Raw genomic sequence first — 13,532 nt, forward strand, 5'->3', positions numbered from 1 at the left:
AAATATTGACCAATTCCTTTTCTACCATCTAAGTTTCCTTGCAAACACAAAATTGCGAGTTTATCAGTAGGTTTTTGTGCAGGGCTCTGTCAAATCAACTTTGGAAGTCAAAATGTACCACATCTTGAGGCTGCTCCTGTCCAATGGGAGATTAACTCTCAAGGATTGGTCAGGCATGATGACAACCACAAATGAAATAGTCAAATATAGGGTTTCACAAGTTTATTTCTGACTATTTAAATCCACTGTTTTATGTGGCATGAATTTAAGACCAGTCAATCATAAAATAATTACAATTTGGTGGCCATTAGATCCACTGGGCTGATGGCAGTTCTTTGTAAGGCAATCCAGTCACTCCCATTCCCGAACTCTTTCACTCCTTGAGTATCTCTCCAGTTCCCCTCTAAAAGAAATCCAATTGAATCTGCTTTTACTTCTTGTTCGGGCAGCAAATTCCAGAACATGATTACTCATTGCCTGACATTTTTTTTCCTCATGTCACCCCTTGTTCTTTTATGAGTCACCTTAAATCCACACCCTTTATTTCTTGGTCTATTGTTATCAATTGCTTTGTTTGCTGCCTTTGGAAATGTATGTTACATGAGCTTGTGTAAAAGTATTGATAATTGAGTCTCAGCTGAGTGAGGATAGGGAATTGGAATAAATTACTCATTTTAATTCTGTTAAATGACTGCTTAGAGAGCATGGGTTGCCTCCAGACATGTGAAGAAATTAATCATTCAAGATGTTAATTGTTTAATGGTCATCCTCCATTTCAGCACTCAGTCTCTTATGGGATATTGTTTCTGTGGAATCTGAATTTAAACAATTGAAAATAAGAACTAAAGAAAACATTTATTAGTTTTATAGATATACATTAGTCAGTTTCTTAGTAAATTAAATATGCAATTACATTTGAAGGATCCCCTTCTGCCGAGAAGAGTTTGTATGTAATGCAGTCTTGGCGTGCCATTTGGTCTGTTGGCCATGGTCTCCTCTGTCACTTGACCTTTTCTAATACCATTGCCATCGTGGACATTTTTAGTCTGGACGTGTCATTTGAAATTCCTCGGTCTTGGGGGACAATCTGCATGGCCTAACAGAAAGTCTTAAATCATTTATAGTTTGGGCATTTAGTGCTTTGCAGAATGAGCAAGTCAAATAACTGGACAGGCAACTTCTGGGATGTTCACATTTTGTTCTTCAAGTAGATCGCCAGTGTATATTTTTGTTTATATGTGTTAACCACAAGCTTATACTTAACTGTCTTTCAGCAACTTGTTCCTTGTATTTGATGTGAGTTTTCTGAACTGCTGGGACATTGCATAGATTTTTCTTCAGCCTTTTCTCCATTCGGCCCTTGGTGGATCTGTGTCCCAAGGCCTACTATTATGAATAAAGGACCATAAAAGCATTTTTAATTTTCTATTGTTCTGACCTGGAGGCATTGGATGTTCATTCACCACTCAGACAATGTTAATTGTGTATTTTTCTTTTAACTGCTGTATCCAAATAGTCAGTGAGCAGGCTGTCACCTATCATCCCTTAATGCACAATAGAATAGTGGGAGTTCTGCAGAATGTGACTGTGACAAACATGATCAGATTATCAAACCATGTAACAATGCTTGCCCTCACACTTGTATGGAGGACAACATTGGAAAAATAAACTTGCTCTCCTCAAAAATTTGTTAATTTACATTAAACTGGATTTCAAGTTGCTCTCCAAGTCAGCCATACAAAAGATATAGGCTGTTTTTTTACTGCTGAGCGATATTATATTGGATGAGTGATCCGCTAACTTTATTGTTGGACAACACATTATTATTGTGGATGGTGACATTAGGAAGGGTGTTGGAAGTTGTCTGATTGCCTGCCCACTCAGTTGCTGAAAACTGAAGAATGGGCAAGAGACAATCAACAGATGCAGGGAGTTTAAAAATGATCAAGTAACCATGTCCAGCTAGGCAAGTAACTGCAATTCTTAGCAAAACAACAATACTGGATTGAAGAATTTTATGTTTGTTAAACCATGGCAAACAATAACACTCATTCCAGCATTAAATTGACTGTTGGTGAAACAACAGAGATCTGAACGTCAAGATCATATATGCATAACCAGCATTACCTGAGGATTTATAAGTTGCTGTCAAAGCAATTGTGCTCTGCGTAATATATAATTAGACATGTGGCATTATTAGGTTTAATTGTCATAAATCATTTGGCTCTGTTCAGTGTTTTCACGACTTTGGGCATCTCTGTTTAATGTGTTTGAAAATATTAGAATGGTTTACAACTTTTTGTTTTGCCAATTTCCTTTGAAGTTCAAGTTTTAGTCAGTTGATTGATGTGCATGCAGATGCTCTGATTACTGCAGATCCTCTGATTACCACAGAGAGTTACCTGGACTGGAGGGCTTGAGTTATAAAGAGAGATTGTATTGGGTGAGGGAGGCTGAGGGGTGACCTTATCGAGGTTTATAAAATTAGAAGTGGCATAGATAGGGTAGATAGTCACAGTCTTTTTCTCAGGGTCGGGGAGTCTGAAACTAGAGGGCAAGGTTAGAGGTGAGTGGAGAAAGATTTAAAGGTGAAATGAGGAGTATGCTTTTCCACACAGAGGGTGGTGGGGAAATGGAACGATCTGCCAGAGGAATTGGTAGAGGCAGGTACATATAAAAAAAACATTTTGGCAGGTACATGGATAGGCAAATTTTAGAGGAATATGGGCCAAATGCAGTTAAATGGGATGAGCAAAGATAGGCACCTTGATCCACATGAAGGAATTAGGCCAAAGGGCCTGTTTCCATACAGTATAGTTCTAAGCTATCTTGTTTTAAGTCCGTGCCTGTTATATTTTGGCAAAGCTCTCTGCCTGTTTAATGCTTATTATTGCGTAATTTCAACCTAGAATTGACAGTAATTAATGAAAATTGAGTGCAGTAAAGAAGGATTTTCAGACAAGTTTTATAATTCCACCCATTCAAATGAAACATCATTCTTTGCCTCACTGTCTATCCTGCAATATTAACACCTTACAAGAATTCAGACCGAAGAATTGCTCCTTACTTCAATATTGCACAGGATTTCTCAAATGTGGGAGTACATGTTAAGTTTCAAGAGGACAAGGTGTCTTAACGTTGGAGATTTAACCTCATCTCTCCAAATTCTCACTCTGCTGCAAGGCTTTTTTTCATCCTAATTGCTATTATTATGTGTGGACTGCTTCATTCTGAACTATAAATAAATCTTATTGAATTTAAACTCCTCCTTTTGCACTCTTTCAAATTCTAACTTGTCAAACTATTTTCCATTTGTGGAGTTTCTGTTTTAGAATGATCGAACGACTTTAAACATGCTTAAGTTCCCTCTGTGTGTGCACTCCTTTTTCACCTAACAACTATTTAAACTTTTACATTGCCCGACTGCTTTATTTCATCTCCTGTCTTCAACATTGATTGCAAAAAGAGTGGGCTATAAAGTGAAATTTTTATTTGAAGTCTTTTTTAAAAGAAAAGTCACGTTACAGTAAAGCTAGCAGAATTTCTTTTGCATTCTCACCCTGTATATTTGCTCAAGATGGTCCTCTACAGAGCAACACTTTGATTTAAAAACAAAGAGGGGAAAATGTCTGTCAACTGTAAGCTCATGCAAGTCCAAATTGTTGCTGCTTGTACTGTAGCTATGTTCATTGGCCAATAACAGCTCTCTGAGTGAACTGATACTCATTGCACCACAGTTCATTTGGCCCTTTGTATGTCACATCCAATTCTTTTCCCTTTAATTCTGCAAATAAATCTCCTTTAAAAAAAATGCCCAATTTGACAAATTCCAGTGAAAACTGATTCCACAAGTTGATACACATATATCATTTTGGCATTCAGAACTCTGCTGGATGTTGCAATACAGCTCCTACCCCCTCTTATCTCTTCATTCCCCCTACTACTTCTGCTAATTATTTTCAGTCTTTGAGGAAACCTGGTTTCCATACTTGTTTGACAAATCTCCTCGACAGTTTTGAATACCACCATTAGAATTCGCGACTTGCATTTTCCAAAGCACAGTAGTATGAAAAAGTCATGTGTCTATTTCAATTTTCTTTTGAGTTAACTTCTTGGTATTGGTATTGGTTTATTATTGTCACTTGTACCGAGGTACAGTGAAAAGCTTGTCTTACAAACCGATCGTACAGGTCAATTCATTACACAGTGCAGTTACAAAGTGCATTGATGTAGTGCAGGTAAAACCAGTAACGGTACAGAGTAAAGTGTCACAGCTACAGAGAAAGTGCAGTGCAATAAGGTGCAAGGTCACAACAAGGTAGATCTTGAGATCATAGTCCATCTCATTGTATAAAGGAACTGTTCAATAGTCTTATCACAGTGGGGTAGAAGCTGTCCTTAAGTCTGGTGGTACGTGCCCTCAGGCACCTGTGTCTTCTACCCAATGGAGGGAGGAGAGAAGAGAGAATGTCCCGGGTGGGTGGGGTCTTTGACTATGCTGGCTGCTTCACCAAGGCAATGAGAGGTAAAGACAGAGTCCAAGGAGGGGAGGCTGGTGTCCGTGATGCGCTGGGCTGTGTCCACAACTCTCTGCAGTTTCTTGCGGTCCTGGGCAGAGCAGTTGCCATACCAAGCCGTGATACATCCAGATAGGATGCTTTCTATGGTGCATCAGTAAAAGTTGGTGAGAGTCAAAGGGGACAAACCCAATTTCTTTAGCCTCTTGAGGAAGTAGCTATTAAAACAGGAGTTTGAATAAGAGGATTTCAATAAGATCTTTTTTAGGATGTGCCGTTTCCATATCTTTATCTTTCTGCAGGTGTTGTTCTCAGCACTGCTCACAATAATCAACCCCCTGGCCTACAACAGTCGAAACCTCAGCTGCAGCAGCCACAACTGTTGCTGCAACAGAAGCAGTCCCAGGCAGCGGCACAGCAGAAGCAGGCACAGCCCCAGCCTCTGCCACAAGCAACAGTGCAGCAGAAACTGCCTCCAGCAGCAGTGCAGCCTCCGCCAGGGCCACAGCAAACACCTGTGCAACCACAGCTCTTCCTCCAGCAATCACAACTTCTGCAGCAGCAACAGCACTACCAGCAGCAGCAACAGCAGCAGATGATGGCTCAGCAGGTAAATGTTGCATGTGCATTGTTTAGAAAAGGCACATGCAATTAATGTTGTGTTCATGGCAGAGTGATAATCTTAATGGTAAGTCTTCTGCTCTATGTTCTCCACCCTCCTCCTCATTTTGGTAAGGATATTACAATATTACAGCTCCTGAAATGGAATACATTACTACTTGTCACCCTATCTGTGTTGGGAAGCAGCATTGCCCCAATAAATCTGCCCGTTCTAAACACTCAATATCATTAGATAACATCAGAGGGCAGTCTTTGCAAATAGACACGGCTTTTTACAGCTTACAATGCACCTCAGTGTTTTAGGCTGGTGTAATCGTTCTGAAAATGTGCTAAATTCTTGATTTTGGTAATGGTCCATTCTGTTTCTGAAAGTTAAGAGTTGTCAGAAAAAGCTGGTTTTAGTGATCTCTGCTATTGTGGAGATGCTCATCAGGTGTCCCAATCAGCTAGGATCTGTAAATCATAGAGAAGCAGCAAGGAAGAAGATTGTTCAGCATTTTGTACTTGGAGTCACAGAGCTATGGTCTTTGAAAGGCCAGTCATACCGAGCCCTCTATCCCTGTAACTGTGCAAGTTCTTCATCCTCAACAACTCTCTTGTTCTTTCTTTAACATTATTTATGGAGTCAACTTCCACACTTTTATTCAAGTAGAACATTACCGATAAAATTTCTCCTCAGTTTTTCTCTAAATCTTCTGTCTTTGGTTTTAAATTATGAACTCCTGGCTCCACCCACTCACAGAAGGTTGAAACTTTGTTCTCTCAAAACATTTGCTAACCTCTTAATTCACATTTTTGACCCCCTCCCCTGACCATTCTAAGGAGGACGGTTCTAACTTTTACAACCTCCTCAGAACTGAACATCCCCCACCCCCCCATCCCTGGTAACATGATTCTTTGTACCTTTTCCAAGCTCCTTACATTTTTCCTGGAATGCCCAGAACTTTCTAAATTTCTAACATGATTTGCTTTCATTAGTACTACTGCTTATATGCCCGAGCAACTAATATGCTTTCAATCACCTTTAAACCCTTTCATCTTTAAAAATTTGTGTACAATGACATCATAGACTCTGTTTTGTCGACATTTTTCAAAATCAAATTATTTTTAAAATATGGTCTTTTCATTTTAGTTCTCCCAAAGTGCTTCACTTCACAATACGTGACATTGAACTCCAGGTTTGTCATTTTTCTGCCAATTTTCGGTGTCCTATCTTGTCTGAAACCAACAGTGGTCCCTGGAGCAGTCTTATGTTTTGTCAAGTTTCCTGTTATGCATTTCATGCTGGTCTTTGCATCTGAGCGTGGTTGTTTTCAAAAACTGAAAGAGTAATAAAGACAAAACTTGAAACACCATTGCAAACCTTCACAATCATGCTTTGCTTCACTGAGCTAATTTTGTATCCAGACTATCACTTTCCCCTTAATTTCTTAATTCCACAATTGTCCGGGCCTTCGTCTTGTCCAGGCACTTTGAAAGCCATCCCAAAGCAACGTTCACTGGCACCTCACTAAAGAATTTAATTAAAATGGGGGTAGAAAACTTGTTTCTGCACAGAATAGAAATTGGGAAATGAAACCAGGGGCTATAGCAGTTGAAATGGGGTAACTTCCACACATGTGGAAGCAAGCCAGGTACTTTTTGTGCCCTATCTGAACATTAGGATGGCATGCAAAGGCTTGCAATGCAAATATCTTTAAGGTATTCTGCCAGGGTGTTTTCTTTTTGTATTGAATTCTGGAGACCCTCCATAATTATTGGAATTTTACAAATGGAATTGTGAAGCTTGCATGTTCATGGCTAATCTGTGACTAGTCCAAGACTCTAATTTTTATTAATTCAGGTTTAGATAGATCTTTGTGTTGGTGTACAGATGTGACAGTGTATTGATCATACACAAAATGCCCTATGATAGGCAGGATAAAATGTTGGGGGAGGCCTTAAGTTATTTAATAGAGCTAAATTGTTCATATCAAGTTTATTTTCTTTGTGTTTCAAGGTAATTCTTCAAACTATACCTCACAAGTATTCATGCAAAGTAATGAACTGCTAAGCAACTTCAATTGCTATAGATATTAAAAAGGAGAAAAAGCAGAGGGAAACTACATCACCATCATCATCATAATAATCTTTTATGACTTTTTTCCTAATATTAAGAATTACTGGTCTTGTCTAGTTTTTAATCTGTTTTAGTATGTTTTTTCTACTTTACAGTGTGTTTAAATTATCACCATCTATTTGTCAACTCATTGTTCATGACTGCTCAGTGTATATTACAAGTTCTGCACAATGTTATTTCACCAACTCAGTGATGGCTGGAACTAGGTATTATGTGCCTTTTAATTGCCTCTGCATTTAGTAGTTGGCTAGCCCTTATGGGTAAGCTTGCTTGTATTCTTGGTCCTGAGTTAGAAGACTAGGTTGGAGTTGTAGGTACAGATTGAACATATGATCTAGGCTGACAATGTGTGTAATTGGAATGAAACCTCCCATGTTGAGAGTGCTGCCTTTTGAGAAAGGCATGCACTCCAAAGCCAAGACTGCAGACTTGGCCAACAACCCACTCATAACTTAAGTAAAATGTCATCTTGTTCCTCCTTGCATACATCTGGCCTGCTGTGTTTACGTACAAATGACAGGGTACTGCAAGCTATTTTATATTGTATAAATCATTTCAAGATTTTTTTTGTTGTAATAATGCACTGTTTAAACATGTCACTTTCCCTTAACCCAGTCTACTTGCTGCAGACTTGTGTTTACCTTACTGCTGCCCGAATTTTTCACTGACATAATGTGATAAAGCACACTTATGGTGCCTGTATTTATACTGGTCAGTCAACATTTGGCAGTGGTGAAATCCAATTTGTCAACTTTGTTATTCTTTTTCTTTTTTTATGATTTTATGTTTTATATTATTGATTTCTTTTAATTGATTTTGAGTGTTTTATTTGCATGTGTTTGTGCACCAGTACCACGCCATACAGCAAGCTCAGCAACAAGTAATGCAACATCAGATGATGCAGAATTTCTATCTCCAGCAACAGCAGCTTGCCACAGCCATGCAACAGATGCAGTATGTGAGCCAGCAGGCTGCTAATGCTCAGCCGCAGCTGACGGCAGCACACCCGCAACACACACCATTGCCCCTACCACAGCAACATGCTGCAGGTGCACAAGCAGCCTCTCAGGAACAGGGAATGGTAAGAGTTTGCAAGTTAAGTGTTTTTCCCTTTATAACACATAAACATACTGCAATGAAGAGAACCTTGCCTATATTGGCAGGTGGGTAGGAGGCAATGATCGAGAAACTATGACACTTCCCAAACCTGCAGCACGGTGGCGCAGCTGGTAGAGTTGCTGCCTTGCAGCTCTGGTGACCCAGGTTCAATCCTGACCTCCATGTTGTCTGTGTGGAGTTGCACGTTCTCCCTATGACCTTGTGGGTTTCCTCCAGATGCCATGGTTTCCACCCACATCCCAAAGACCATGCAGGTTGGTAGGTTAATTGGCCACTGTAAATTACCCCCAGTATGTAGATGAGTGGTAGAATCTAGGGGTAGTTGATGGATAAGTGGGGAGAATCGGTTACAGGGAAAATTATTGGGGAATGGGATTGCTCTATGAGCTAGCATCAACTTGATGGGCCAAAATGGCCTCCTCCCACGTCATAACAAAATATGAGTTGATGCTGTTACCCCAAATGTGTGCAAATGTGAAATTTATGCCAAATCAAAGTTTTCTTTAATAAAAAAAATCTTGCTTATAATTGTATAGCTTGTCATACTTGTGTTACTATTTGAAATCAAGCAATTCTGCTTATTCATTCGCCCCCTTTGATCAGCTTTCTTATAAAGGCTAATCTGAATTATTACATTTTCACAAAGAGCAGTCATCCTTCATCCTCACTCTGAACAAGTCACAAAATTGGCCAAGGCATTAATCTGCTTTTTCTAAGTGATAATATGATTTCGAGTTAGATGGGAAATATAGACACTGTAATGAATAGGTATCACAACTGCTTAGATGAAACTGTGTGGACTACTTAGTGATTTCCACTCTTTTTCTCATTTCCAAAAAAACAAAAACAGAAGTTAGAATAAGAATGCTCGATTCTGGTTTGCTTTTAGACACCATGTTGTTATGCAAATTTTAGATAAGTGCGTGAGGAAATGTTTAACAGTTACAGTTCATTTGGAGAAATTATGATCCTAATGACAATGAGCGCTCCCACTGATTTTGACCACTGGTTTTGATTGTAGGTGTAAGTAACGTTGACTGCTTTCCCTTGCAGACTCAGATTCAGCAGCAGCAGCAGCAACAGCCGCCACAGGTGGCACCAAACCAGTCTCCAAAAATGGTGCCGGTGTCTGTGACTCCTCCGTCGTCCCCCAAGTCTCAGCGTGCCGGGCACAGGAGGATTCTGAGTGATGTCACGTACAGTGCAGTATTTGGGGTTCCAGTCAGTAAATCAACCCAGCTCCTGGCTGCCGCGGCCGCAGAAGCTGGTTTAAACAAATCCAAGTAGGTTTAGCTTTTTTAAGTGAATGATCATTTGTGCCTGGCTTAATTACAATCATTTGTCTTGTTGGAATTGCAATGAATTTTATGGGACAAGCAGACTTGTTGCTCCACATTCCAGCATCTGCAGTCTCTTGTGTTGACAATGTAACCCAGTAGGTGTGTGGTTCCTTTCAGTCACTTCCCATCTTTCTTTATCTCACCTCGTCCATCCTATTTGTTCCGCCGCGTGTAATTATTCAGCCAGCTTTTTAAATTCATCAAGCTTGAATGCCTGTGTCATTCCACCTGGTAAATTCGCACCTCTTTAAGACCTGGAGCAAATGGCTGTCCCAGACTTCAAATGATGGCATTGTTTAGAAATGAAGTGGCCACTGTTACATCAGTCAAGGTAAAATGGTTAGTATTTAAACATAGGATCACTGCCACGCAACCCATCCACCCCTCGAAATGGCTCCCTACTCTCCCACTCTTGTCTCGTCCAGGAATACTTGGGCCAGTTGCTATCCCAACCATTTGGCATTTATCTCTGTGTAGACCAGAAATTGAATCTGGAACCTCTGGTTTACTCAGCAATACCTGGGGAATCCATTCGTCTACAAAGCTGTTGGGTTGCTCTTAATTTAGTGAAATATGAAAGGAGCTTTTATTAGGTTTAAACCAGCCAATGTAAGACATTCACCGCATGACCTTTTCCACTCAGGTCAGCTACCACAACTCCCTCAGGTTCTCCCAGGACCTCCCAACAAAATGTGTACAATCCTCCTGATGTTTCTACATGGAACCCATTTGCTGATGACAATTTCTCCAAACTCACTGCAGAGGAGCTACTCAACAAGGACTTTGAAAAGCTCAAAGATAGTAAGTATAAAACTGAAGAATACTTGAGCACAAGATTAATCCACTCAATGTAACTCCCTCCGTCTTTTATCATTTCACTGGTTTATTCTCCAATTATCAAATTCCATTTTGAGGGTTAAATCCGTCTTCATACTTATGAACAGGCTATGAGGTGATGGTTTTGAATTTGATTACTTTGGAAATAGGATGAAAAGATATAATGTGGTGTAAGATTCCACATATTACAGGCCCAATGAGAGGCTGAACTGTAGTGGAAGCAATCAAGCTTTGAATGTTCACATTTGAAACAGATTTGTAAGGCTTTATAACAGACCTCAAAAACTTTAAGATAAAGCAGATGAATTAACATCAATGTTCTGAAAGCAGACAAAGAAATTTCACATGACCAAATTAACCGTTCAACCCTGCATTTTTCAGCACTTGAGGATGAAGGATGATGTAACTTTGATCTTCCATTGAACAAGGGGAAAATATAGTAGCCATTAGCATAATTGAGAGTGAGTGTGGCTATGTCTGTAGTTTGACGTTTGTATATTGATTTATGCTTGTTTCATTTATTTCATATCAAAACGCTGTAATTTGTGTGAGGTGCTGAGTGTCGTATACTCCTGAATTCCAAGCATGCCGTATGTTAGCATGAACAGTTCAGATCCTGTGTTTTTCCAAGTGTAGTTGGCATCATTGCAAGAACTGTTGCTGATGCAGCTTGAGCAATGCAGCAGTTGTTGATCCTTAACTATTTCCAATTGCATTGCTGAATTTAATTGAAACTCAGCAGATTGATTTTTTTAATGCAAGTTCCACAATGTTTTTGTTAAAACATAGAGCTACATTTGAATAAAAGCAAATTTTGTAAGTTGCCTAGCAGACATACCTACTCCCCTTAGCAATCCTTATGCAGGTTGTCAGCTGAGGCACTTGAGGTTTACATTTCATACCATGTGAGAGTAGCCATAAGAGATTAGCTTTGAACACTCAGCTAATGTAGGCAGAAAGAAACTAATCACAGAAGCTTGCTCAAAGAATTTGCTTTTTAATACTTTAGCACTTTTAAACAAAAGGATTTTGATTTGTTGGTCGATTGTTCAACTGGAAAGGATGTTTGGGAAGCATCTGCAGGATAGTTTATTTTGAGGTCTTTGAATGAGGAGAGAGAGGTAGACATATGAAGGGGGTTGGGAAGACCATTCCAGGTAATATTGCTATAACTGTTGAATACAATGCCTTTACTGGTGAAGCAGGGCAAAATTTCAGTAAGCCAGTTATTATTGTGTATTACAGTTTTAAGCTGGAACAACATGAAGGTTGTAGGACTGAACTATCTGTGTGTCCTTGGCAACTAATCTCAGTCCTTTTTTATTTGTCTTTCATTTTCTGATTGTCTATATTTGCCTTCGCTCTTAACTTTTTTGAACATTCTTTGAATTACTTTTGTTTCCCTAGTTTCATTCTAATTTTTGGCTTAATGATAAAGAAAAGAGAACTTGCATTTTTAAATTATCCTCTAAGTGTCCCAAAACAAATGATGAAACAGTTGGTGAATGAAACCACCAATCAGCAACATTCTATAAACATCCATAAGGTAATTCATCAATTCTTAAAATAAGAGCTCTGTTTTAACTAAATCTAAAAATCATCTTTAGCCTGAATTGTATTGAAAAAGAAAATACACTTCTTATCACAGCCTTCCTTTACCTTGAGCGCCTTTGTATCTTTGACTTGTTTTGATTGGATGTAAAATTAACCACAATCTGATATCTTCAATAAAGATATGCTGTGATTAGCTGGCAAAGAAATGTTTCTTATTCTCATGACTATTTCTTTTCTTTTTTCAAAACATTTATGAAAGGTGGACAGCAATTTTTTAAATTGTTTCTGAATTCCACAGGTAAGGTTGAGAAGACTGATACCACTACTGAGAGTCTAATGCCGGGGCTTCCATCCACTCAGGTCCAGGTGCAGGCAGATGCTTTTGGAATAGATCCCTTTGTCTCTGGGCCAGGTTAGTATGTAAACCAATACTAACTGTAGCAGTCTTGCATTCTAAAATTGTGCTGCATCCTACATTGAAAATGCAGGAAATGCACAGGAAGTCAGGCAGCACTTGAAAAAGTGTATGTTGGTTCAGGTAATAACCTTACTCAAGGGGAGTGACTCCCAACAAAAGAAAATAGAAGGGAGTTGATCTACTTACATGTTATGTCATAGGAGAAATTCAGTATTTAGCTAATTCACAAAACTTGTATTTTGACTTCATTTCTCTAGTCATAAACATTGGCCTTTTGAGCTGATTGAATATGAATCGACTGTAAGCTCAATGTGACTGGCTTGGCAGATGGATGGATCATTTTGTGATGTATAATTGTTCTCTACTTCCTTCCTCCTTTGCTGCTCCTTGTTGCCTTCTGCTCTTCTGTCTGCTCTTGTCTACTCAGTTGGCTCAGCTGAAAAGTCTTCAGAACTGTTGGTTCCAGATGCTGCCATCCCGCCAATTAACGTACCTGATCCCTTCACTCCTGTGTCATCTGAGCCGCCAGGTAAATAAGTGCTGAGTGTGTCTTTGGGTCCTGCCCAGAACTGAAGCTGGTTAGTTGAGACCTTTGGATTGAAACTAATGACTTCTGTTGATGAGATTGAGCAAGTCTGTTATTAGCAGTTATCTGGGGATCAAGATAATGAGGGTTTGTTATAAATTGACCAGTTTGGCCTCCATTTCCCCTTTGTAGAGGTACGAGCCCCAACTCCCAAAGGAAGTTGTAGACACCTTAACCGTCCCCTCACTTCAAGCTTGTCACCCTCTTGCATTTGAACAATTTTGAGCAGTTTAAATATATATTGTACTTCACTTCACTGAGGGGTTCTATAGCAAATGAATCAAACGTGGGCTTGATATGAACTGAAGCTTCTGTGGATCCAAAATGTCCCCAACAACCCTCGGCAAATTTAGCCATATGTCAAATACCTATCAAGTTTAGCTCTTGAGAAATTTTTGCTCATTTGAAAAATATGAAGTTA

The 13,532-nt window shown here is 39.3% G+C and overlaps 1 protein-coding gene across 6 annotated transcripts in view; it reads left to right on the forward strand.

The window, feature by feature from the left end:
- The window catches only part of aak1b (AP2 associated kinase 1b), a 93,642-nt gene that overhangs the window by 44,833 nt on the left and 35,277 nt on the right, over window positions 1-13,532 (forward strand). For 3 of the 6 annotated variants that reach the window (XM_052040810.1, XM_052040813.1, XM_052040814.1), the window contains exons 11-16: window positions 4,820-5,127; window positions 8,108-8,338; window positions 9,430-9,659; window positions 10,360-10,517; window positions 12,406-12,519; window positions 12,953-13,054. In XM_052040810.1, coding sequence (XP_051896770.1) covers window positions 4,820-5,127; window positions 8,108-8,338; window positions 9,430-9,659; window positions 10,360-10,517; window positions 12,406-12,519; window positions 12,953-13,054 — 1,143 coding nt within the window. The remainder of the gene's footprint in view (window positions 1-4,819; window positions 5,128-8,107; window positions 8,339-9,429; window positions 9,660-10,359; window positions 10,518-12,405; window positions 12,520-12,952; window positions 13,055-13,532) is intronic. The other 3 variants (XM_052040811.1, XM_052040812.1, XM_052040815.1) reach the window with 1 other exon arrangement.

Source organism: Pristis pectinata, chromosome 29 (assembly GCF_009764475.1).
Source record: "Pristis pectinata isolate sPriPec2 chromosome 29, sPriPec2.1.pri, whole genome shotgun sequence".
Taxonomy (NCBI): domain Eukaryota; kingdom Metazoa; phylum Chordata; class Chondrichthyes; order Rhinopristiformes; family Pristidae; genus Pristis; species Pristis pectinata.